The 26232-nt window shown below is 36.3% G+C and overlaps 3 protein-coding genes across 3 annotated transcripts in view; 2 read left to right on the top strand and 1 right to left on the bottom strand.

The window, feature by feature from the left end:
• Positions 1-26232, bottom strand: part of LOC105341201 (protein jagged-1-like) — a 332190-nt gene that overhangs the window by 197171 nt on the left and 108787 nt on the right. The window lies entirely within an intron of this gene.
• Positions 17235-21418, top strand: LOC117692821 (uncharacterized). The gene is made up of 5 exons (XM_066078303.1): positions 17235-17386; positions 18535-18614; positions 19149-19193; positions 19622-19693; positions 20975-21418. Exons 1-5 carry the CDS (start codon positions 17335-17337, stop codon positions 21416-21418), a joined length of 693 nt encoding a protein of 230 aa, XP_065934375.1. The 5' UTR covers positions 17235-17334.
• LOC136273580 (uncharacterized) lies at positions 21648-24749 on the top strand. The gene is made up of 3 exons (XM_066078307.1): positions 21648-22346; positions 22898-23093; positions 23644-24749. The coding sequence occupies exons 1-3, from the start codon at positions 21648-21650 to the stop codon at positions 24678-24680; spliced, it is 1932 nt and encodes a 643-aa protein (XP_065934379.1). The 3' UTR covers positions 24681-24749.

Raw genomic sequence — 26232 nt, forward strand, 5'->3', positions numbered from 1 at the left:
TACATTACAAAGAAGTAATGTTTGGTGTTGTACCCCCCTCCCCTTCATCCCCCTTCCCCTTCCATAAATATTTCACCACCTGATAATAAGTTAGTGCGTTCTGTTTTTTCCGCAGAGGGTTCGATTGTCAGATTTTCATTAGAATAAGGGGGTCACAACACCCTTTCATATTGAGAGCAAATAATTAATTTGCAGCCAAATAGATTATGTTATGAGTGGGTAGGGAACAATACTGCATTGTTTCAAACATTAGTAATAGGGGTATCAGAATAAACTCCTAGATCAACAAAAACGAATCAAAGTCGAATAAAATTGATATAAATAAATCGTAGGAACTTTTTCTCTTCTCTTTCCCGCAAAAAAGTTACCAAGTGGAACAGTTGAATGTTATTCACATTTTCTTTTCATAATGATTGTGATAGTTATTTTACATGTATTTCTCGGGATATGTTTGTCTCAGCACACTCCACCCTGTGACTGTCTAAACGAATTAGGAATTGCCTACTGTCGCCATGTACGGGCATGTCCAGAATTTGTATCAAATGTCCAGGTGGAATGTGCGATAAATGAAATAATTTTAAAAGCAAACACGTCGCTTGACCAAGTACTGATCCACGGGGAATGTAGCAACATGTCGGTATACAAGCGATTGTGCATGTATGCAATTAAGCAAATAGTATTGCGGTCTACCAGAGAAAGTTTCCTTTGTTCAGGTAATTATATACTTAAAAAACTGAAGTGTGATTGGTGAAGCAAAATTACTGTACTCGAGTGTTAATTTATCTGTTAAGGTGATATTTTCGACTTATTGTGTAGGTAAGTTAATTTGAAGACCTATTTTGGAAACAGTTAAGTTATTGTATTTCAGAGTTGAATTTTATAAAATTTGCGTAAAAAAATTATAGAAATAATTTACAAAATAAAAAAAAATACAAGAAATTGGATTTCAAAAGTTTTGGAATAAAACTTTTTTTGGTCACATGACCTCTTCTTTGTTTCTCAAATCTGCGAACCTTCCTCTGTGCAATCACCCGTGTGAAGCGTGACACCGTTATCAGTCATTCCCTCATGGCGTGTTCACTGATGAACGGACGCGTGTTGTGTAAAGGTACAGAACTTTTGTTTAATCTCACAGATCATTGTAAAATTCTGTCTTTTATGTCAAATGTTTAAACGCTTTTATGAATATCAAATCTCTGATGCAAATGAAGTGGAAAATTAAACTTTATCTGTAGATTTGACCACGACGATGAAACCGGGCTGTTGGAAATCACCAGCGAGAAGCGTGAGTAATCTCTTCTTTTTGTCACTGTATCTTCTTTTTTATTAATACCTTTAATTGGGCGATTTGGTTTTAGATTTCTGTTAAAGTTTTCGTGGGAAAACTAACATTGTATTACAGGGTTTTTTCCCACGCGTTCGATCGTTTCGATCGAGCGCGCACACAAACAGGGTAAAAATGAAATATTTTTTTTTAGAGATTGAAAAAGAAAAGAAATAAAAACAATTATGGACAACTTTTTATTGTTGATGTTGTGAATACACTCCTCTGTTCGTGTGAGTGGAGAAGAGTGCAATTGATTATTATCGAACATGCGCGGATCTGAAAGGGAGTGGGGTGGGTCCCGACCAACCACCCCCCCCCCCCTTTCTATTTGGAAAATAAAAAATTATTATATTAATATGGTAAAATTATTGCATATATGCCTCGGACCCCCCACCCCCGGCTAACAATTATCCTTCGGAACCACCCCCCCCCCCCACACCCCTTTTGGAAAAAAAAAAATTCTGGATCCGCGCATGCCAGAATCCATTTTTTATTTTGCAAATTAAAATGTGATTTTTTTTCCCCTTAAATTTAGATTTTACACTCGGAAGGGGTTCGTCACGGACATACAACAACTTTTCAACCACTGACGTAACCGAACAGCATGCTAACAGAAGCACACTTATTAATGAATCTTATGCATTTAATAGTACACCAATCCCGTATGAAACTACTTCGCCCGAAAATGAATCCCTGGCATTGTCTCCTATAACTACTGCTAATGTTTTAACAGCGACTATGCATGACAGTACTCCGCTTACGCAATCAGTAAAACAGACCACCCCCCTTATTAAACACTCCACAAATAACAACAAATGCCTCTTTACCAAATGCAGCTACTTTCTCTTTGCATCATTTTACTGTCACCTCAAATTTGACGGACTTGACGACTGCTGACATACAAACTCGTATAACCACCATCGGAACGAAAAACACTGAGTCCTTCGGTACGAATCACGACCAACTGCTTTACATTTTATTTTGTGTACCTCTTTTGATATTTGCATGTTTTATTATATATATTATTAAAAGAAATTTTAATCGTAGGCGAAAACACTAACATGTAACTCAGCACGTCAGTGATTGGGAAAATGATGATACCGATGAAGAATTTTTTTTGCATGAGCTGTGCATGGAAATTAGACAAGTAAGTAATTTTATTGCTAAAAACCTTTTACAAGTTAAAAATTATTTTAATTTCATGAAGGATGACGTTTGATGAAAATTTAAAAATCAGTCATGAATAATTATACATTTTCATCGAAATGAACTAATATTTTTTATGTAATTTTTAATGGGGGTCATTGATATGACTTAAAATGATTTACATTCTTATCACAGTGAAGAAATGTATTTTTTACAATTTTTTAGTTTTTTACAAGCCTTCAGTATTGCCATTACGGCCATGATCATGGCCGGCTTGATCGGCCTTAGCATTCTGCTGCGGTATCTCCTGAGGAGATACCGCAACTACATTTTGCGGAGGGGGGGGGGGGGCAGGACACCCTTACGGCGGCGCCACGTGAAGTTGCCAGGGCAGACCATTCATGCCGCCGGACCCTGGCCGCTGCACAGAAGCTGGAAGCGGCCCCCTGACAACCATTAAGAAAGAGCCGCGGTGACCCCCCATTCCTGCCACTGCACCCTGGCCGCGGTACAGGAACTCCACCACGTGCAGGCGGCCATCAAAAAGGAACCGGTATCCCCCTGCTCCTGCCGCTGGACTCTGTCCATGCCGGTGATCTCTCCGAGGAGGGACCCCTACCTCAGGGACGAGCTGATTGCCTTGTAATCTTAATCATCTGATTAAACCCGATAACAAAACTTTTAAACTTGCTTGGTGTTTTTTCCCCACTGTTTTCCTATATGATGAGACGAAAGAAATATCTGCATTTGTTTTTGGCTGATTTCTTTCTTTCTTTCTTTTTTTTGGTAACTATATTATAATTTTAGAAATAAAAAAAAAATGTTTATATTTCTTAACGTCTCAAAAACTGTAATGAGAGTTTCAAGCAAAACCAAAAAGAAGATGCCTGAGGCAATTTGATCAGCTGAAAAATGAAACGATGGTTGAGAAAATCAAAAATAGTATGCAAGTTTGTCTAAAACATTTAAGACCATTTAGTATCGGTATTTATCTCCTGTTTGTCAAACAATTATCTGAACGACGTAAAGATGCAACATCGATGCAGATATCATTAAAAAAATCTATAGTGGTGATAAAAAATACCGATAATCTATGTCTGTTAAGAGCTGCTCTTGTGGCTTTCTGCAGTGCTTGTAGAACGAGCAACGACGAATACAGGAGATTGAAAAATTTGCATTCTACTCTCACCCCAGCCGAAATTCTCATTCAGTTTGAGAAATGCCCACAGTGGTACTATAGACAAGTGTGTCAAAATACTGATCAAAAGCAGGACACCCTCACTCGGTCTGTGTGTTATTCATTGGCCATTTCGAAAGACCAACCGTTAACGTACTCATTGATCCCAAAATTAGAGGATTATTTCAATGTAAACATTGACGTAATAAGCTCTGCTTTGAGTAACGCATTTTCATACATCAGTCAAAACTGCGATGAGGAAAGAAAAAAAATATTTTTATACCACATAGACAGGGACCTGGGACACTTTCATGCCATTGTTAAAATATGTGGCTTTTTTTAAGTTCGTATTTCTGTTCTTCGTGTCTGACCCCGTATGATCATAAACATAAACATGCTTGTAAGAATCATTGCAGCGTTTGTTTGTCGGATGATTGTGAAAACCAGCAGGTTTGGATTTGTCAAGATTGACACCGAACTTGCAGATCTGCGGAGTGTTACAAAAGGCATAAAATGCGTACCGAAAGCGGTAGAGTACCATGCGAGCTAGTATACAAATGTCCGACCTGTCACAAAATCGTGGAACAATGCGAGATGAAGCCTGAGGATCACAAGTGCGGGTACTTTACGTGTAAATCTTGCCTTCAGTATGTAGAACCGGAACATCTCTGTTACGCGAGAAGCTACCCCCCTTCCGACAACGGAACGCGACGCTACATTTTTGCCGATATAGAGGCATCGCAGAGGGATGAAATAGTGCAGTGTGAATGGGGATATGCCCCTCGCCTTGACACAAACTGCGCTCAATGTATTCAAGAGGAAAAGACCTGTTTGGATTGCCGTCGATGTCAGCATTGTCTCCAGTCTTACTGCGGAAAATCAAGGCATTCTGTTGTCTTAGCCGTCTGTCAGTCCGCCTGTACAAAGTGCGAAAACAATGACATGACTCCAGAGAGCACATGCAATGAATGCGGAGATCGGTGCAATCGTTGTGCTAAAAGAGATAAAAAGACCAAACGATATATCAGAACCCCCTGTCCCGGAGAGTGTGGATTCCGAGAGCGCGTGTTTAAGACTCTGTACGACTTGGGTAGATGGATATTCCACGAAAACCACAGAGGGTATACGGTCGTTTTTCACAATCTGTCATACGATGTTCAATTTCTACTTCAGTACCTCATATCGCAGACTATACGACATTCCTTTATTATCTACAGCGGTAGTAAAGTGCAAATGTTTAACGTGAATGCTTTACAGATCAGAGAGATTGATTCATTTCATTTTTTACCCATGGCCCTGGCAAAATTACCTGGAGCATTCCAACTGGAATCATTAGCCAAAGTATATTTCCCGCACTTCTTTACGTGTCGGGAAAATTTATCATACGTGGGGCCGTATCCCCCGCCTGAGACTTACGGGTTCGATGACATGTCAATCGAAGGGCGGGAAAAATTCTACGAGTGGTATCGGGAAAAAATTGACAGCGGAGAAGTGTTTGATATTCATAGCGTAAAAGGTGAAATACTGTCGAAGCGACGTCGATATACTGCGGCGAGCCTGTATAAAATTCAAACACCTCCTACACGAAGCGACTAGCAGAGACGGAGGTCGCGCCATTGACGCATTTGACTCCTGTACCATAGCATCTCTTTGCATGGAAGTTTACAAGCAAAAATTTCTTGAAGAGCAGTGGCGATTAATCGTCAAGGAAAACGACCAAGAGATCCGGATAGATGCTAAAAAAATAAACGGAAAAACATCTGTCCTCTATCAGTTTAGATAGACTTGAACGAATTTAAGAAAATGAACATGGAAATAATCAAGGAAGTTTTCGTGAAGTCCCCCATTGCTCGTCCACCGCCGAACGGATATCAGGTTTGTATACCATTCAGCAGAAAATCCATAGCATGGCTCTAATTGTTAATGCAGCGCGCCCGCACAAACGGTCAACACCTGGATATTTGCCATGCATTAAACGGAAGAGGGGAGTACCGAGTACCGGAAACTCGTTATCGACTAGATGGTTACGTAGCACCTACCACCGAATTTCCCGCCGGAATTGCTTATGAATTTCACGGCTGTCGTTTTCACGGATGTCCTGCGTGCTTCAAAAACGGAGGTGATATTTTACTTCCAAACTCCGAGTATACTGCATCCGAGTTGCTTGCACGGACCCGTAATAAAGAAAGAAAGTTAAAGAGTCTGGGAATGAAACTTGTCGTCATCTGGGAACACGAATATGACACCGTGATTAAGGAGGACCCTGACGCCAAAACCTTTGTCGAAAACCTGGAATTGACTGAGCGTCTAGACCCCCGGGATAGTCTTATGGGTGGACGTACAAACGGATGTGTGTTGTACAAAAGAGCGCCACGAGATACAAAAATACGTCGATTTTACCTCGCTGTACCCTTTCGTTAACAAGACGGCACGATATCCGACCGGACATCCCGAGATCATCACTCGTGAGTTTGACGATATCTCAAAATATTTCGGACTGGCAAAGGTAAAAGTTCTCCCGCCTCGAGGACTTTTTCACCCAGTGCTCGGTTACCGCTCGCGGGGAAAGTTAACTTTTCCGTATGTCGATCGTGTGTGGAGCGCCAACAGAAAGAACCTTGCGCTTGTTCGGACGCGGACAGAGCATTGACGGGTACTTACTATACACCCGAACTTCTCAAAGCCGTTGAAAAGGGGTACACGATCCTCAAAATCTACGAAGTCTACCATTGGAGCGAATCAACTCAGTTCGACTCTGTAACCAAGACGGGTGGACTATTTGCGCCTTATATCAACATGTTTTTGAAAATTAAACAAGAGGCCAGTGGACGACCCGACTGGATCAAGACGGAGGATGACTTTGCTCAATATATCGAGATGTACGAGCAGAGAGAAGGTTTTCGTCTAGACTCCGACAATATTGAGCACAATCCGGTCTACGTAGCCTGGCAAAGCTTCTATTGAATAGTTTCTGGGGTAAATTTGGACAGAGAATGAACATCTGCAAAACGCAGATTCTTCACGACAGCCAAGCTCACGTGTTGTTTGAGCAGATGGCCAATCCAACTATAGAAATTCAGGATTTTAATATCATAGACGACAACCATCTCATGCTGTCTACTAAACGTACCTCGGAGGACATGTGCGACCCCAGTCACAGCAATGTTTTTTTTGGCTTCATTTACTACCTGTTGGGCCCGCCTTAAGTTGTACGAAATATTAGATTTGTTGCAAACCCGCGTTTTGTACTGGAACACAGACTCGGTAATCTATACCCAAAAGGAAGGGGAAATAGAATTTCCCATTGGTGATTATCTGGGTGAACTTACAAACGAATTGAAAAAGGACGACTGGATTATCGAGTTTGTGTGCAATGGTCCTAAAATTATGCATACAGAACCCATAAAGGAAAGGAGGTATGCAAAGTCAAGGGATTTTCCCTAAATTACATCAATTCGACAATCCTTAATTTAAACAGCATGAAAGACGCCATGTTCCATCGCGAGAATTCATTGGCGGGAAACTACTGCACAGTAGTCGTCCACAATCCCAACAATATCAGTCGAGAAAAAATTCATTGCGAACTTTATTGCCAAGAGGAAATTAAGAAATATGCATCTGTGTATACGAAACGAGTTGTGCAACCAAATTTGACAACACTTCCTTATGGTTATTAAAACAATATCTCATGTATTAGAATGATTGTTTATTAGTATATGCACACTTAAAAATACATATTTTGAACATTTTTAACAAAATAAAATGATATGTGTTCACAATGTATTTTTTTTCTCATTTTTATAGTTTTTTTCGTTTACAGATAATAATGAATAAACACTCCCACCCTTTACAATTATAATATCAGCCACATTGTCCTTTTCTTTTTGGGTGAGAGTATGCCAGGAGGTGAAGTCGCTTTTCTCTTTTTGCTTCCCGCGTAAATAAGACCGGATCCAGATTGTGGAAGGGGGCGTTTTAATTGTCGACAATGTCTCCTCGGTGTTTACAATTACAAGTTATTTTCTAATTTGTTTTAAAATTCGTCACAATTATTGAAAACCCTTTCTCAAAAATTACCACAATCTAACTTTATTCCCAAAAATATTCCTAATTACAAATGATCAGGTACATACTTTCACCCTTTAATGCTTCTAGATTTCCACCTTGCTCACAACTAATGCCTCCAAAAGGAGAATAGTACGTCTGTCCGATGAAACTGGAGAAAAACAATTAAAACTAGTGGGAATTTTTTTTTTTTACAAAAAAACACGTATCCCCTTCTCCCCAAGGATTGTAATATGGGGCAAATTTAACAAATATTATTCAATAGTACACCTAATTGTATTATTATTGCTCTTTGTTTAAAGTTTGAAGTCCTTCTGTCAAAGTATATTCAGGAGTTGAACAATGAAGTTTTTTCTAATATGACCTTGAAATAAAAATTCTAGGTCAAGGTCAAAAATTTTGGTAAGGTTCAACTAGGTTATATACCATCTATCTATGATACAAGTTAAAAGTCTGTATGTTAAAGGACTCTGTGTTATGGTCCGAACAATATTTTTTATCAAAAGCTTGACCTTGAAAAACAAAATAGGTCAAGGTCGGAACTTTTGGTGGCGTGCACTCCTTCTCAATACCATCTACCTATGTTCCAAGTGTGAAGTCTTAATGTCAAAGGATATTTAAGTTACGGCCTGGACAAATTTGGAAGAAGAAGAAGAAGAATGAGAAAGTCGACAAAAACAATATGTCTGAGAAAGTCGACAAAAACAATATGTCTCCCCTTTGAAAGGGGAGACATAACTCTGGTGTGACAACGCAAATATGAATTATGCATCAAACGAGACAGTAATCATCACATGTGTCTGTATTGATATTTACATGAGCAAACTTTCCTAGAACACAACCATGTCTACTACAATCCAGGTATTCTCAACACCTTCTAGATTCCATTGTCTTGTTTGTTTTTCTTTTGATACTGTAAACATTATGATATATCTTTAAAATTTTGCAAAAGTAGAATGGATCAGTTCTCTAATGAAACATATAATTGCAATAAAACTTGTCGAATCCAGCGGAGGATGGTTCTGAGAAATTAGGCCGGATTAGCCAACATCCGGTTTAGAGGACATTATAGCAAATTAACAGTCAACAGGTGGCTGATTACATAATGACGAAAACTGTTTTCATGCAGGAAACAATTGATGAATATTTAAATACAAGGGAATTTAATAAAGAATGGAACATTAAGTGTAACCATACAACAAGCATTACAAACGATATCGACAGTCTTACTCGTGCGGTATTCACAATCATGGTCTGAAAAAAAAACTTGGGGTGAAGTATAATATGCAATACCTTTTTGATCTAATTTAAGCTAAATGCGAATTTTTTTTTTATAAGAATTAATGGTATAAATTGAAATGAGTTGATAGTTTTGAATTTATATTCACAGTTGTTTAAATCAATAGCAACGGCAGGAAAATTCATCGATAATTGAGCTGTTACTATCCCGCAAAATACTGATCGAAAAGTGGCCAGAATACGGGACATATTATTCACTAATTATAAGCAGCCGGTTTTTTTTCATCGCGGCCGGTTTACAGAATAGACAATATCCGGATTGCACAACATTTTTTAAACAAAATGATACGGAAATGTCAAGGGACTGACTAATATCATCGGATTGGACAACATTACAAAATGCACAACATCTGGATTCAACAAGTTTTACTGTAATCATTTGTGGCAAAACACATGAAAACCAACCTTTTTTTCAAAACCAAGAATATTAGTAATAATTTAAACAGTTCAATTACAAATTAAGGCATTTCTAGGAACTGAAAAAAATGTCTGTCTATCTGTCTGTCTGTAAACTTTAACATTTTTCCCCAAGCCTAAAAATTGTTAACTAAATATACATGTTCATACGAATAAATGAACTTAATTTATCACAATAATCGTCTACTGTGCATACATGTATATATTTTACCACCCAAACACTTCAGGTGAGCAGAGACATAAATAGCATCAAAGTTATATTTCGAAATTGGTATCAAATACCGCTTCCATACAGTTTCGCGCGCTTGTCATCCTACAAAGCTCTTACAAGATCGGATGAACTGTAACAAATTTGACGATCATGGCATAACGCCTTACAGCAAAAAGACTTAAAACAGTAAGAATACAGTAGTTCATGAAACAATAAGTATTAATCTTTAAACCAAATCTTAATAAAAAAAGGAACACAAATTTTAAATTTAGCATCCAAACGCGATACGTCCTTTTTCTCTCATCGAATATATAATAAGACGTTTAAGTTTAAGTAAAATTTAATTTCATAAATTTCAATTTTAGTTTATGTTACATTAACGTACACAAATGACTTCCCCTAAAAATGTCTGTGTGTGTGAGTTGGAACAATACAGTATGCGTATTGAACAAGAAAAAATTAAGACTAACGGTATTATTCTCAGTGCATTGATATCGGACCATGTACATTTAATTAACAGATATTTTTTCTAATAATTTTGATTTTCAAATATAACTTTTCTTTTGAAAACCAGACCTATGCAGCACAGCAAAAAATCTTCCTGCTGGAGCAAACTGCACTTAGGACAACGTCAAGTGGGACGAAATTTGGTAGTAGTAGGGTATATACTGTGCAGTCACTTTAGAGTCAAGATGACGTCATGGGGATTCCCAGGTCCCACCCACACAGGTCATAATTGAGGTCACAATCCAGGTGTGACTCTACAGTCAGGGTGTTCTCTACAGTCAGGGGTGTCTTTACAGTCAAGGGCGACTCTACAGTCAAGAGGGACCCTACAGTCAGTGTCACTTCGGGGTCACATCTGAATCACAGACATTTTCAACCTTGGTTTTTTTTTTCATTAAATACATGCAACATGGGTTATTTGTATTTGCAAGAAGACGAATTGTAACTTTTCAAACATCTGCAGACTATTTTTTAACCATGTATTTTCCACTACTATTGAAATGGATTGTCCGTGACACACCCATGATATACCAGAGACTATAAAAGTCCAAGATTTCTTAATTTTTTTTACCTTCCAATTTTTGTATGCATAGAGAAAAGTCACCAACGTGTGTCTGTAAGTAATATATTGCAATAGACAACTTATTTGTTTGTTACCACATACATTTTGGTGATGAATTTTCAGCACCAATTTACATTAATTTTAAAGAAAAAAAGAAAGACAGTTCTCAAAATTTTAATTCTCCAATTTTGACAAGTATGAACAAGAATCTAAGCACACCCTAGTACTCAGAAATTATATTCACTAAAAAAAAAACCCTCAGTTTTATTTTCACTGATAAGTAATTCACTTCATTTTTTAAAAATAATATTGGATAAAGTTTACAATCATGGAAAAGAGATCTACTCGAACAGAGTCAACTCATTCGCATAGCGCTGTCACCTCCTCTTTTAGAGGATAATGGTCAGGTGACGTCTGTTGAGTAAAACACCCAATAAGGTATCCCAATGACGTAAGTGGTGCCTGAAACGGAGTTAAATTGTTTCTAGGATATGTAAGCGGCACATGGGTTGGTGATTTTAGTACCGCTGGACTGTACTCCGGTGATGCCGGGCTGTACTCTGGTGACACCGGACTGTACTTCGTCGTCCTAGGTGGCCCTTGAGTACATGTCCGCTTCTCGAGCGCTTGATACCTTTCAGGGTTTTCCTGTCTGTATTAAAAGAAAGAAACATAAAATATCTAACCTATATACCAAGACCTAATCTTTCAAGATCTTTAAATCTTATTTTTTAAGACTTTAAACTTAACTTGAATCTGGTTAAAGTAAATGCTTTAATTCCTTTATTTTATTTTTTTTATTTGTTTTTAGTGTCAAATTTCTACTTTCACACATGTATTACAAATTGACAACTATACCTGAAGGTTTTTAGTAGAGGATCCTCATTGTGCTGTTACGATAGGCAATATTGTGTTTTCCATCGGGTTCGAAATTCAATTAATTTCTAGGGTATATATATTTGACTTCTTTACTGAAGAGCGTTAGTCCGTGCAGTTTTACCGCCAATGTATCTGTAGTTTGCAGTCAGGTCACAAATGTAAGTTTACAAATTTTTTTTGCTGTGTTAATCAAAGTTTACTAATTATTATATCAATTCTCTTTTGTTATAACATTTAAGTACCGGTCTCACTAAGAATCAGGTACCGTGGTTTAAAAATAAATGAGATATGGCCACAAAATGTACATTTAAAGTGTTTTTCATGCTTGAAAATTATTATTATAACACTAGATAATTTTAAAATCAAGTAAGTTTCTATAGAATTTCTCTAATCACTATTATTTTATAAGCTTACGAATCAGGCTCCGCCATTACGGTGTATACAAAATGTTAAAAATTTACATCGACTTGACACCTATTACTTGTTAGCTACAATCCCATATATATAATAAACAGTTACTTTGAATACTAATCCTAGGCCATGATAAAAAAAAACTGGTGTGTTTATTTATATTTTATGAAATATAACGGTATAAAATACAGTTCTGAAAATCCGTTTTTGAGGTAAGAGTTATTCCCCTTTGAAAACTCTTTCGTGTTGCTGATGTAAACAAATGGCAGACGGCAGGTGTTCGGTCGCCTGTATATCTAGTGTAGTTAAAACAGACTGCAACGTATCTTCAAGATATCGAAATGACTGTGAAGTGAGGAGGTTGAGTGACTGTAACAGGCCCATTTTCAACCATTTGCGTCAGTTTTCTATTAACAGCGCCGACATTACAAGTGAAGGGCAATTGATTGCATTTCGATGCGGGCTGTTCGACACAGATCTTAGCTCATTCACCGTGTGCCCATTGAAGAATATAACGAATTAAATCAATTCACGAATAGGTTTATTCATGACACATGTATACAAGTCCACATCATGCTCTCACGCACGCACACATCATCAGCATGGCTATTTTCCCGTGCTCAATCCCCGGATGATACTCTCAAACAATACACACAAAGAACCATAACTCTTACTCACATCATACTCATACATTCATACTCAAACAGTTACTTCCCTTAGATCATATAAATATACTACAATACCCCCCTTTGCAAGATTTAACTATTATACTGAAAAACATATTAATAATCAGATTTCTCATTCTTAATAAGATTACTGTCCCTTATTTCTGAAAAACATTCACAATTTTTTACATTTAGTAATGAGTCACAGTTCACAGTCCATTATAAAGAGTTTACAAAATTTACAAAGACAGTCACAGTTCACAGTCCATGATACAAATAATTTCACACGGAAACACACGGACACGGCTCACATTTTAAAGTCCTTAAAACGTTGCGGAACTGTCTTTACACGGGTTGACCTTCTCAAGACTGGCTCTGTTGGTTTTCTTGCGATAGGTTCCCTCACAGAAGGCCGTCCTTCATCACCTGTATCAGCTGATACAATGATCGGTTCACTGTAAGTCTCTGGAATATCGGACACATCACTTTCGGAAGTTCCCGGTTCTTGATACTTTTTCACAAACTCGCTATTCCTCTTCAATGTGACTCCTTCTGGTGATTCAACAACACAGCTGTTTCCAGTTTTCTGTACCAAAGTATATGGCTCTGCATGGTACGGAGTGTCCATTTTGTCTTTGACTGCTTTCTTCAAAAGGACTGAATCTCCAGGCTCTAAGTCGCAATCCACTGCACCACGTTTCTCATCAACATATAGCTTGTTTCTGTACTTTGAATACACATCCTTATCTCGCATTTCTTCATCAAACACATTTTCTTGTAGATTCTCTACTTGTGGTAATTTTGTCCTCAGTTTACGGCGGAACATCAATTCTGCAGGTGACACCCCAGTTGTACTGTGTGGAGTTGTTCGATATGCAAACAAGTATTTCCGGATTTCTTTCTTCCAATCCTTAGATTCTGCTTGTGCAATTCTAATCCTTTTCATCAATGACCGGTTTTGACGTTCAACTTCCCCGTTTGCAGCCGGATGTAATGGTGTAACTGCTCTGTGTTTGATGCAGTTATCTGTCAAATAATCCTCAAATAACTTAGACTTGAATTGTGGTCCATTATCAGATGTAATTTGATATGGAATTCCGTGTCTACAAAACATTCCCTCTAGAGCATCAATGATTTTCTCACTTGTAATGTCTTTGGTAATTTCAATTTCATAATAACGGCTGAAGTAGTCCACTACAACTAACACATATTGTCCTGATGTTAATGGTCCCAGTAAGTCAATTGCCAACTCTTGCCACGGTCCCGTCGGTAAAGGTGTTGGACTGATTGGCTCCGGTTTTGGATATGCACTAGTAATCTGACATCCATGACATGATTTCACGTACTTTTCCACTTCTTTGTCCATACCAGGCCACCAAACTTTCGTCCTAAGTTGTTGTTTTGTCCCAACAATGCCCAAGTGCCCCTGGTGTGCTAACTGAACACACTGTTTTCTCAGACTTCTCGGAATCACAATCCTAGATCCACGTAACACAAGGTATCCAATAGAACAAAATTCATCTCTGAATGGAAAATAGTCAACACAAGATTTTTCCCATTCCCCTTCTTTAATGAATCTACAAAATCTGACAAGTTCTTCGTCCCTCTTTGAAACTTCTTCTACTTCTCGAGTAGACAATGCATGAGGCGTAGCTTCCCTCGCTATAAATTTCACATATTGTTCAGTCTCCACAGAGTTACTGTTTTCCACAGGTTTGTTTTCCACTAAACGTGACAATGCATCTGCAATATTCTGATGTCCAGGTAAGTAACGCACTTTGAAATTGTATGCCATAAGTTTCAACAACCAGCGTTCAATTCGTGCATTTGGTCGAGATTTTCTTCCATAAAGAACTTCTAATGGCTTGTGATCTGTAATCAGCTCAAACTCTACACCATACAAGTAAATATGGAACTTCTCACATGCCCACACAACTGCCAGAGCTTCTTTCTCTGTTGTCGAATAATTGCGTTCTGCCACGGACAATGTACGGCTTGCATAACAGATGACTCTCGTTTCACCTTTGTGCACTTGAAGTAAGACTGCTCCAAGGCCTACATTGCTAGCATCTGTCACTAACTGTGTTTTTTCTGCATCTAACCTGTAGTGTCCTAAAGTTTCCACATTTGACAAACAACGTTTCAACGTATCAAAACTCTTCTTCTGTTCATGTCCCCATACGAAGTTCACATTCTTCTTTGTCAATCTCCTCAGCGGTTCTGACACAGTCGCTAGGTTTGGTATATATCGTGCACTAAAGTTTACAAGTCCAAGGAAACTTTTCACTTCAGATCCACTTGTTGGCTCTTTTGCATCCAGTAATGACTTGATCCTGTCACTTGTTGGCCCAATACCATTCTTAGACATCACATGACCCATGAATGTTATTTTGTTCATGCTAAATTCACACTTTGCTTGGTTCAGCGTAAGTCCTTTTTCTTTAATTCTCTGCAATGCTTTACGAAGTCTTTTATCATGTTCTGCTTTGTCACGCCCATGGATCACAATATCATCTGAAATGTTTTGTACTCCCTCACAATCATGAAATACTTGTGAAATCACTTGCTGATATTTTTCTGGTGCTGATGAAATACCAAACATCAGTCTTTTATATCTATACAGGCCTTTGTATGTTACAAATGTAGTGATCTCCCTTGAAGATTCCTCCAACTCAATCTGATGGTATCCACTTCTAAGGTCCAACTTGCTAAACACTTCACTACCATTCACATTGTAGAGTATTTCTTCCACAGTCGGAATAGGGTGTCTTTCACGAATAATCGCAGCATTGGCTTGTCTCATGTCGACACACAATCTGATGTCACCATTGGATTTCGGTACAATAATGACTGGACTGACCCAAGGTGTAGGAGAATTCACTTTCTCAATGATATCCTGAGATTCAAGGTCATCAAGTTGCTCTCCAACTTTCTCTCTCAAACTGTATGGAATCCTGTACATAGCTTGGGCAACAGGTTTTACGTCCTGATCAATATGCAGCTTTAACTTAAAGTTTTTCAGCTTTCCTATTCCTTGGAAACACTCTGGGTATTCACGAACAATGTCAAATGATTGTACACTGTTGACACCAAGTTTAAGAACTCCTAGATTCGTAGCGGTATCTTTGCCTAGCAGTGCTGGTCCTTTTCCATTCAACACATAGAATTCTTCTTCACTACCATTGCCTGTTTCCTCGATCAAGGTATGTGTTCGAAATTTTCCTAACAATTTCAGTGGTTCTGTAGAACTATATGCATAGAGTTTCTTCTCACACTTTTCAGAATAACATTTTAGGCGTTTCTTCTTGAGAACTTCCCACAGTTCTTTGTCTATAATATTGGCTGATGCACCACTATCAATAACGAATTCCACTGGATGTCCTCCAAGACTGACCGTAACTTTGTCTGATGACTTGTCCGATGTCTTCAGAATAAATGCAAACACATCTGAATCAGATTCCGACTCTACTGTATGAATCTGTCCTCCTCTCTGAGATTTCTGTGCCATACGTTTTCCTTGTTTTGGCTTCGTTAAGCAGCAGCTCATGAAGTGTCCCACATTTCCACATTTCCTGCATTCCTTATCTTTTGCCGGACATGATGGATCTCTGGCTAAGTGTCCTTCTCGTCCACAACGAAAACACTTATTTCCATACTTTCTGTTCTCGAATCTACCAGTACGTCTTGGTTTCTCTGTTTTAGGCCCACGTCCATGAATTTTATTTATTGATGCCACTAATTCGGTATCCATATGTCTTGCCTGTGCCTCTGTCATTTCAAATGTCGCAGCTATTGTCCTCAACTGTTCCAGTGTTAAGTCTTTTCCTTTCTCTAACAACTTAGCTCTGATTTTATGAGACATGCACTTTTCAATCACCTGATCCCGAATTTGCTCATCCTGATTTGCAAAATCACAATATACTGCTTGCTGTCTAAGTTTCGTTATAAACTGTTCTACAGTTTCTTTATCACTTTGTGTTATCTTACGAAATACGTACTGTTCATATGGAACATTCACTTTGTTTTCAAAATGTTTATTTAACGTTTTGACAGCCACGGTATACACACTATCTTCTTGCTCTGCACGGACTTCATTCAGCGTATAATAAATATCCTGAACTTCTGGTCCTGCACAATGTAACAGTAAAGCTTTTCTTTGTTCAGGGTTACTCACCCCCTTTCCAACCGCAAAAAGTTCGAAACTTCTATGCCACCGTTTCCAAGACTGATTTAACTGTGACGGTTCTGCGTTTGGGTCGAACTTCTGAACACCATTCAGTTCAATAAGCGAAGCCATTGTATAGGCTAAATTCTCCTCGTCGCCAGTGAAGAATATAACGAATTAAATCAATTCACGAATAGGTTTATTCATGACACATGTATACAAGTCCACATCATGCTCTCACGCACGCACACATCATCAGCATGGCTATTTTCCCGTGCTCAATCCCCGGATGATACTCTCAAACAATACACACACAGAACCATAACTCTTACTCACATCATACTCATACATTCATACTCAAACAGTTACTTCCCTTAGATCATATAAATATACTACACCCATTTCATAGAGACTCTCTAGGACTAGCATGGCAGCAGAGAGCCAAGTGTCAATATCCTTTTCACGAAGGGAAAGCTAAACCATACCGTAGTTTTTCTCTCCGAATGAGCAGACTTGTTTTCTCAAGCTTATCTACTTTGGTACCAGTTGGCTCAGGTATGTACATGTATCATGTCATAATAATGAATATACTATTTCATTCTGCTTTTGCACATATTTTTGAGACAACGAAAATATAATAAAAAGCTTATATACAAGAGTTATTTACTAAGTCAGACTTTAGAAATTTATGGGGTTTTTTTTTAGGGGGGGGGGGGTGCCATTCTTTAACAAGATCTTCACTGTTATTGTATATTAATATTACGACCAGGTACATATATAAATTGTACAATTAAAATTCAGTGGTATTTCATGTTGCCAATTATTTACTTCCTGGGAATATGATTCAAATTTATAACAAATTTTATTGCTTATACCCCATCTCCAACTCAAATAATTGATTGATTTATGCTTATTTTTAACACCATTTTGTCATGTTAATAATTAATATATGAAATGTGTTTTAGAAATTTAAAGTATTCAGCATATTTTACGAATATTTATAAATTAAACTAGTGGACTTAAACATGCAAAGTTATATACTTAGGTATTGAATCATTATTTTTTGAAAGATATAGTCTCATAACTGCAGCGGTGTGTGCATACAAATTGAGTAACGCGCACTAGCGCGTTATGAAAATTTGTATGCACACACCGCTGCAGTTATGAGACTATATCTTTCAAAAAATAATGATTTAATGCTTATATTTACATTTTTAAAACTTTTTGCCTTGTTTGCAAATGTGATTTATCCGTCAAAATTTCTGTTTTATCCTAAGGGTAAGTTCAAATTAATGGAAGAGCCACTGTAACAGCCACAAGCGTGAACTTTGAGTCTCGCTTGTGACTTTGCATTTTACAGCGTTCAACGTTTGTGACGTCATAATAAAACTAGTCATTCTAACCTATGAGTACCCTGTGTGTGTTACGGTCTTATAACTGCAGTGTCTTTTCACACACTTTACATGCAAAAAATATTTGGAATGTGAATATATTATATTAAAACTATACAATTTTCAAGGCATCCCATGTAGCCACCTTAGGAATGTATCTTATCAAATCAGCTGACTGACTGCAACTATAAAATAACAAAATTCCAGGGGAAAGAAGTAGGATTTCCATAAATTTAACATATTATTAATAAATCATTGTATGTATGTTATAATCTGTACTTAATCATTTTGAAAAATTTGTTTATATTTTAGGCATATGTCGTAAGTGTATTGACCTTGTACACAACCTACCTGATAATCATGAGGATCCTCTAAATCAAACAGACATAAAGGTAAAACTACTGTGACATTACAATTATAAAACCAACAAAAAAGAATTATTTGTTTGATGCACTCCAACAGACCTGCAAATTAAAAATTGCATGCTGAAACCCAAATATTACTACTTTAGTGTTAAGGATTATTTTGTTCGCAAAAAATACTTGATTGTTATTATGATTATCTATGTACAAGCTAATTTTTAAAAATACCGACCTCATATTAACCCATCTTGAAAAATGTGGGGTTCCTAATAGAGTACTCTAACTAAATTCTTTCATGCTCACCTTATTGTCTAGAAATGTAAATGCTTGATGCAAATTCAGTAATAAAGTATCAAAATATTTTGATATCTTTTTATAACAATTAAATTTAATTATCACGACTGGAGTTAAAGAAAATTTATTTATAAATGCCAAAAATGTTATTGCATTGCCAGTTCTAGAAAATTCTACAATTTGTACAATATACAAAATTAATATACATGTAAGACCTACTGTTATTCATATTTTTTATAACTCTTTGAATTTTTATTCTTTTCTTCTCAGAATGATAATGATAATGAGAAGAATATATCAGCTGAAATCACACAGGTAAATTTTTATAAAATTCTATCATAAGAAAATTTCACATTTAGGCCAAAATAACATTATTGTTTGTTTGGAATTGCCTCCCGCTTCATTGAACTGCTTCCAGTTTACAAAATTTGATCATCAGAAAGAAAGCCTTTTTTTTAATATGGAGATTTTTATTTACCAAATTTTGATTACTGAAACTTAAAAAAAAAATAAAAATAAAAAAATGTTCCCTCCCTCCTGTGTCCAGAAACCTCCAGGCCGCAATTCCAAGCAAACAATTTTTAAAGGATGGCCTTAAAGTACATGCATTTGAAATCCTAAAATCACAAAATGAAAGCTTTTGACACATATAATTATGTCAGTGGTAATTTTAAGATTTTATCAAGCTAATTCTTTGATGCAAACATTTTTAAGAAATTAATTACAGATAAATTTATTTACAGAGATGTGCTGCGTACAGTCTTCGTCCAATTAACATTGAGAATGGTGGGGATTGCATTGAACATTCAGACCAGGTACAAAATATTAAGGGAACTTAATGTGTTGATCAAGAACTTATTTCATATTTTTCTAATCATTCACAATAATTATATAAATATCATTTGTCTGTCTATCTGTAAACTTATCACAAATTAGATTTTGTCTTTAGTACCCTTGTGCTTATCTATTAAAATTAGCACACAGTATACTTGAGCAATTTTCTTTCAATTGTACACAAAGGGTGCCCCCCCCCCCCCCCCCCCCCAATAGAGAGAGAAACAGACAGAATAGAGAACATAGAGTTGGTGTCGTAAACATTCTTATAAAAACTATTGTATTTTTTAAGATTCAAATTTAATCATTTAAACCTGAAAAAAAAATATTCCTTATATAATTAGTTAGTGATAGATTTTGATGTCAATTATTGGTCAAGGTCATAGCAGAGATTACTGATAGTGTAAATACTTTTTACTATCTTTTTTTAGCTCACCCAAATCAAAGGTTAAAGTGAGCTGTTGCCTGCCATCCGTCTGTAAACTTTTCAAATGTTTTACTGCTAACTACAATAACATCCCTGGCAAAATTTAATTCCAGTTTGGGGAGTTAGTTTTTGGGTGATTAAATGGATGAAACCACATGGTGTGAATTGGTGATTCTGGGTGATTAACATAAACCTGGTACAAACTTTTAAGCATCTTTATGAAAAGGGAACTTGAAACTGTTTAAAAATTTAAGGTTTAACCCTTTTCAAAGGGGAGATACTTACTAAACAGTGAAAATAGTGTAACAATTGCACTAGAAATACCAATATTTAACAAAAACATCTTAGTTTTTATAGTGGGGATTCTAAATTATTAAAATGGTGACCCTATAACTATAATATAACTCCCTATACATTTTTTTAAAGATTATTTAATATCAATGGAAGAACCACTGTAACAGCCACTACCATGAAGTATGATTTTTGCTTATGAAGTTGAACTTGACTAGAGTAGTGTTCAACATTTTTGACCTCCCCATCCATGTTATTTCATTTTAAATGTTGCAGCTCATCTCACATTTTACAATCAAAATACTGGTAGATGTAGAATGATTGGTATATATACATGTATATTGACAAGTTTGAACCATGTACATGTATCTGTCTAAAAAAATCATGCAATTTTTAAATAAAAATACATACACATGTATATACTGTAACAATGGAAATTAAGATGCATCATATTTCATGATAAGTATATTTAAACTTTTATGATTCTGTTCATTACTGTTCTGAAATATTTTAATGATTTTAATATGGTTTGCATTGCTTTCAGCTTTCATCACAGGAGAGCCAACATCTGTCTCAAACTTCAAACTGGAGTGAGGAAAATTCTCTAGGATTAGAGACATTGAACAGTATTGTCCATACCATTTCCAATGGAAAACTCAGTCCATTGAAATACCAACTGCAAAAACCTCTTCAGGACATTACGTCACAAAGTAGAAATTACATACAGAAGAAAGCATCACAAATGGTACATAGTATCCTGGAATTGGTTGCTCCTGGACAATCAGAAGATCTACTGAAACTCATGGTGGAGCCTGTAACAAACACCAACCACCAAGAAACAGAAAACCTTTTGGAAATACTGACTAAAATCTACAACGATTCCACATACAAGGCTGTGAAAGATCAGACTCTATCTATTATGGGGTGGACTTACAACAAAAGAGGACCTCAAGAACAGAATCCCAGGACTTACAAACTATCATATTGACAAAGTTCGAGCTGTTACACCAGACCAAATATTTCAGAAGGTAAACCAACCTCCAAAGAAAAGACAAAAAATGGATCAAACTAAACTAGAGCACTGTCTCTCATTTTTCTTCAGCTCCTCTTTTCACCAACTGGTGTCTTATGGTACAAGAGATTTGGAGCTTGACTCTGGTGAAATAGTTGTAATTCCAGATGTGGTTCGCACTGCTTGCCATTCTTCTATAATTTAAATGTATGAAAAACATTGCAAAGACACTGACTTCTCACCACTGTCAAGGGCTACACTATTTCGCATCCTACATGCATGCTCGGCTTCCAAATGGCGCAACCTCCATGGCTTAGACAACATTACAGCAGATGGCCTTGCTGCTTTTAAGTCTTTGTGTAACATCTTGAAGAATCTAGAGCTCAAAGGAACCATAGACAAAGATATGAAATCTACCTTGACACAACTTCTCACAGATGGTCAAAATTATCTGAAGAGAACCTTCAAGTTCCATGTCTCTCTAGACTCAGCTTGTTCTGACCATTGTATACAGTGGGCTTGCAGTGATCCTAAAGATGTCAAATTTCAGTCCGTATGCAACCATGAGCACACAGACAGCTGTCAAGAGTGTGAAAAATTATCAGTCGTCCTTGATCAGATGTGCTCTTTGAATCTAGATGATGATGAGGCAGTAGATGTTATAGAGGCAAGAAACAACATCCAAGCATGGAAAGCCCACATCCTAAGAACAATCAACCAAGACCGCAGCAGAGTAGATCTTCTAGACACTTTGAAAACATCTCAAATACTGCTGGTGATGGACTGGGCCATGAAGTTTCTCCCTCTTTTACATCGAGAGAAGCAGTCAGACTGGTTTGGTCAAAAAGGGATCTCGTGGCATGTCACTGTTGGCATCACTAAAGATAATAATGGATCTCTAAAGGTAACAATCAATATTTACATACATTTGCAAATATGTTTCCTTATATAATCCTATAGCGAATAGCGAAAACGTTCAATTCTGTATGAACTTTTTCATGACGTCACAATGATCATAGCACGCGCTTATCGCTTGGATTATTGTAAACTTAAAGTCTTGGTAATTTTGACAGATCTAGGCGATTAATTTGTCTTTTTCAAATGTAAATATAAGTAATAAACAGCAATGCTTTTAAGTTCACGGGATATGAAATTGGTTGGTATGTAATCAAATCAACCGAGAAGCCCTTTGGGATTCACAGGATTTGATAACGTGACCAACTTCATAACCCGGTGAACTTTTTAAATTGATGTTTTTTTCTTATTAAAATGAAGAAAATATTGTAAAGGAATTATTACAAAAGCAATAAATTAATCAACAAGTGAGTTTTTATCTAATAAAATATCAGATATTATAAAAATCTGGCCAGATGAGCAGTAGAAAAATTTTAACTCTAATTAAGGAAGTAAGAGTTTATTGTACACTTATTAAAACAAATGTTCTATTTTTTTCAGCATAGTACTTGGGTGCACATTCTGGAAAGTGGCAAACAGGACTGGTTTGCTGTAGCATCAATCCTGGAACATACTCTTTCAACTGTGGCTCAGCAGTATCCCAATATGAAAGAGGCGTTCCTAAGATCTGACAATGCTGGATGTTATCACAATGGATTTCTCTGGAGTTCAATTCCTAGCATATCTGAGAGAACAGGTGAATAAGAAACTTTTCTTAATATGCTAAATATTATTGAATCATGATTTTTTTAAGTATACTGTCTCATAACTGCAGCAGTGTGTGCATACAAATTGAGTAACGCGCGTTATGAAAATTTGTATGCAAGCATCGCTGCAGTTATGAGACTGTATACTTAAAAAAATCATGATTAAATGCTTATATTTACATTATTTTAACTTCATGCCTTGTCTGAAAATGTGATTTATACCTTAACATTCCTATCTTATCCTAAGGGTAAGTTCATATTAATGGAAGAGCCACAGTAACAGTCGCAAGAGTGAACTTTGATTTTCGCTTGTGACGTTGCAGTTAACAGCGTTTAACGTATTTGACGTCATAATAAAATTCATCATTTTAACCTTTGAGTACCCTGTGTGCATTACAGTATTATAACTGCTGTAGCTTTCAACACACTATACAAGCAAAAAAATATGTGAAATGTAAATATCAGCATTTACATGAAATCTGTGATGTTTTTATTCTGTAAACTGCTATGAGGTGTGTAATTTTCTTGTAACATTTGCAGGAATCGTTGTTAAAAGATTCAACTTTAGTGAGGCACAAGCAGGGAAATCATATTGTGATGCCAAAATTGCTCATCTTAGGAAGAAAATGAGATTGTATGTAGCAGATGGCAATGACATCAAGTTTCCAGCTGACATGAAGATGGCCATAGATACAAGTGGAGGAGTTGCTGGATGCCAGGTAGCAGTTGTTGATGTTGATTACACCCATCAGCTGTTATTTGGCCACAAATGGAGGGATGTACGTTTCATCACTGATTTTGAAATTGATTCTTCCTTGATGACCACTCACCGTGCGTTTGACATTGGTCAGGGAAATGTTATTGACGCAACATTTATGGTCTCCTTACCACAGAGTTCAACGGATCTACGAATACTCTCCAACTTCATGACACCAGAAAAGCAGGAAGGACAAATACAAACTCCATGTACTGTAAAAGAACCTGTTCAGTGCTTCCCTTGTTCCGAAGAAGGCTGTTTACAAAGTTTTTGCACCTTTGAAGAATATGAGGAACATATGTATTTTGAGAGGCACACGTTTGAATTTCATCAAAATTCAAACATGTCTACATTTGACAAAGTTAAACTGAGATGGGCAGAAAAATGTAACATGCATGAAAGTGAAGAGCAGATCATCATGCCAACAGCCCTGTCTGACAGTGGTGGAAAAGGTTCTAGCATAAGAGGATGGGCTCTTAAGAAAGAAAAGAAACAAGTTCGGTTCAAACAGCAAGTGCGCAATTACCTGAACGAGGTATTCAGGACTGGAGCGGAGGTTGGGAGGAAGGCTAATCCAGCAGAGGTTGCTTTGAACATGAGAGCACTGACAAACGATAGGGGAGAGCGCATTTTTGCAGCTCAGGACTGTTTAAAGCCAAGTCAAATCATTTCCTATTTCTCCAGGCTCACATCACAATCCAAGGATTCCTCGAAACAAGGGAGCAGAGAAATAGCAGAAGAAGAGGATGATGAATACCTGGAGCACATTATCAGGGAAATTGAAATTCAGGAAATCAAAGACACTGTGAATGCGCTGTGATCAGGAAAGAGAAACCTTTGTTCAGCTATGTACATGTAATTTACGTTACATATTTCATAACAGATTCATAATTCCAAATGCAAATGACTGTAAACCTTAACGCTATATCTAGAATTTCCAACAAATTAGTTTTATCATGTTTATGACTACAATATATATTATATACATGTATAAGACAAATCAAGATAAATGTTATTTCAAAATTTTCCTAAGGTTGCATAATCAAGTTCTGTAATTTAGAATTCTTTCTCTGTATTAAAATTCAAATAAACAGTATTTATTTTAAATAGTGTGTAACTGATACCAGTATTCCATTCAATTTTTTACCCTTGCAATATATATGATGACTTTAACTTCTTATTGTAAAAAGGTTACCAATATGCAGGGACACATTTTTGCCACTTTCATTGTTATGCAACAAAATCAAATTTTGTTTTTACACTTGATATATTCTTCAAATGTTTTTGAATTTATTTGTGCAATCAAATTTTGTTTCTTTTTTCTAAATTGAAAAATTGCAATTACATTATATGTAGGTATGATGCAAGCAATAACTGCAGTGCATGATGTTGGAGGTTACATATCCTTCCCCGCCCCCTTGATAAAATTACAGCATATTATTTGCTGTTTTCTAATTTATTCTTTTGGAGACAATATTATGCAAAAAACAATAGGTATGTCTTTTTTTTTGGTTAATCACATGTATTTTTATCTCACATATGCACTTAAGAATTTACATGTTCACTTACTGTACAGTTCTGTCATTTTATGTGTTGTCATAAGTCAAGTGCTTAAAGGTTAATTTCCAAGGCTGTTGTTCTAAAATTAATTAAATGATTTTTACAAGTTCTTCATAGTCATCATAGATTTGTCAACTTTATAGATATAAACTGATTTTTAACAAAAGATATAATAATAACAATACATGAAGTTATTGCCAATTTTTTCATATGAAGGGATTTCAACAATCCATTGATTCTGTTTATGGTGGTAGTTTTTTTTAGGAAAAAATGGGCAATTTTCTTTTTAGAAACCTATTTATGTGAGACAAGATGCTTTCTAAAATAACAAAAGAAAATTTTGATTTTGTTTTGTGAACATATATTGCCAAAAAGTTATAGTGAAAAAGGTTTTCAAAGGTGAATTTTAAAATATTGTGGTTTTGTTGCCATGGATACCACCTCTAATTGGTAAAATCACACATATCTAATTCTGGAATTTTATTATTCATATGATGACTTTTATAACTATTTATAATTGGGAACAAAAGCTGATCAGAAGTTTTTAATATTTTGACAAAAAAAAGACCAAATTTGTAGTTTTCGGTTTTGGCTATTTTTTGCAATATGAACCCCTTTTAATTTGCATTTCAAGAAAAATGTGCTTAATATCTATAAGAATTTGAATGATTTTTTAAAACACCATATTATCCTCTTAATAAACCAACAAAAACAAAATATCATTCTTTTTTCATTTTCTTGCTGTCATGGAATTTTAAATGCTATTTTCCTTTAATGTACAGAGCTATTTGGAGTCTTGTTGCTATGGAAAA

Source organism: Magallana gigas, chromosome 1, assembly GCF_963853765.1.
Source record: "Magallana gigas chromosome 1, xbMagGiga1.1, whole genome shotgun sequence".
In the NCBI taxonomy this organism is placed as follows: domain Eukaryota; kingdom Metazoa; phylum Mollusca; class Bivalvia; order Ostreida; family Ostreidae; genus Magallana; species Magallana gigas.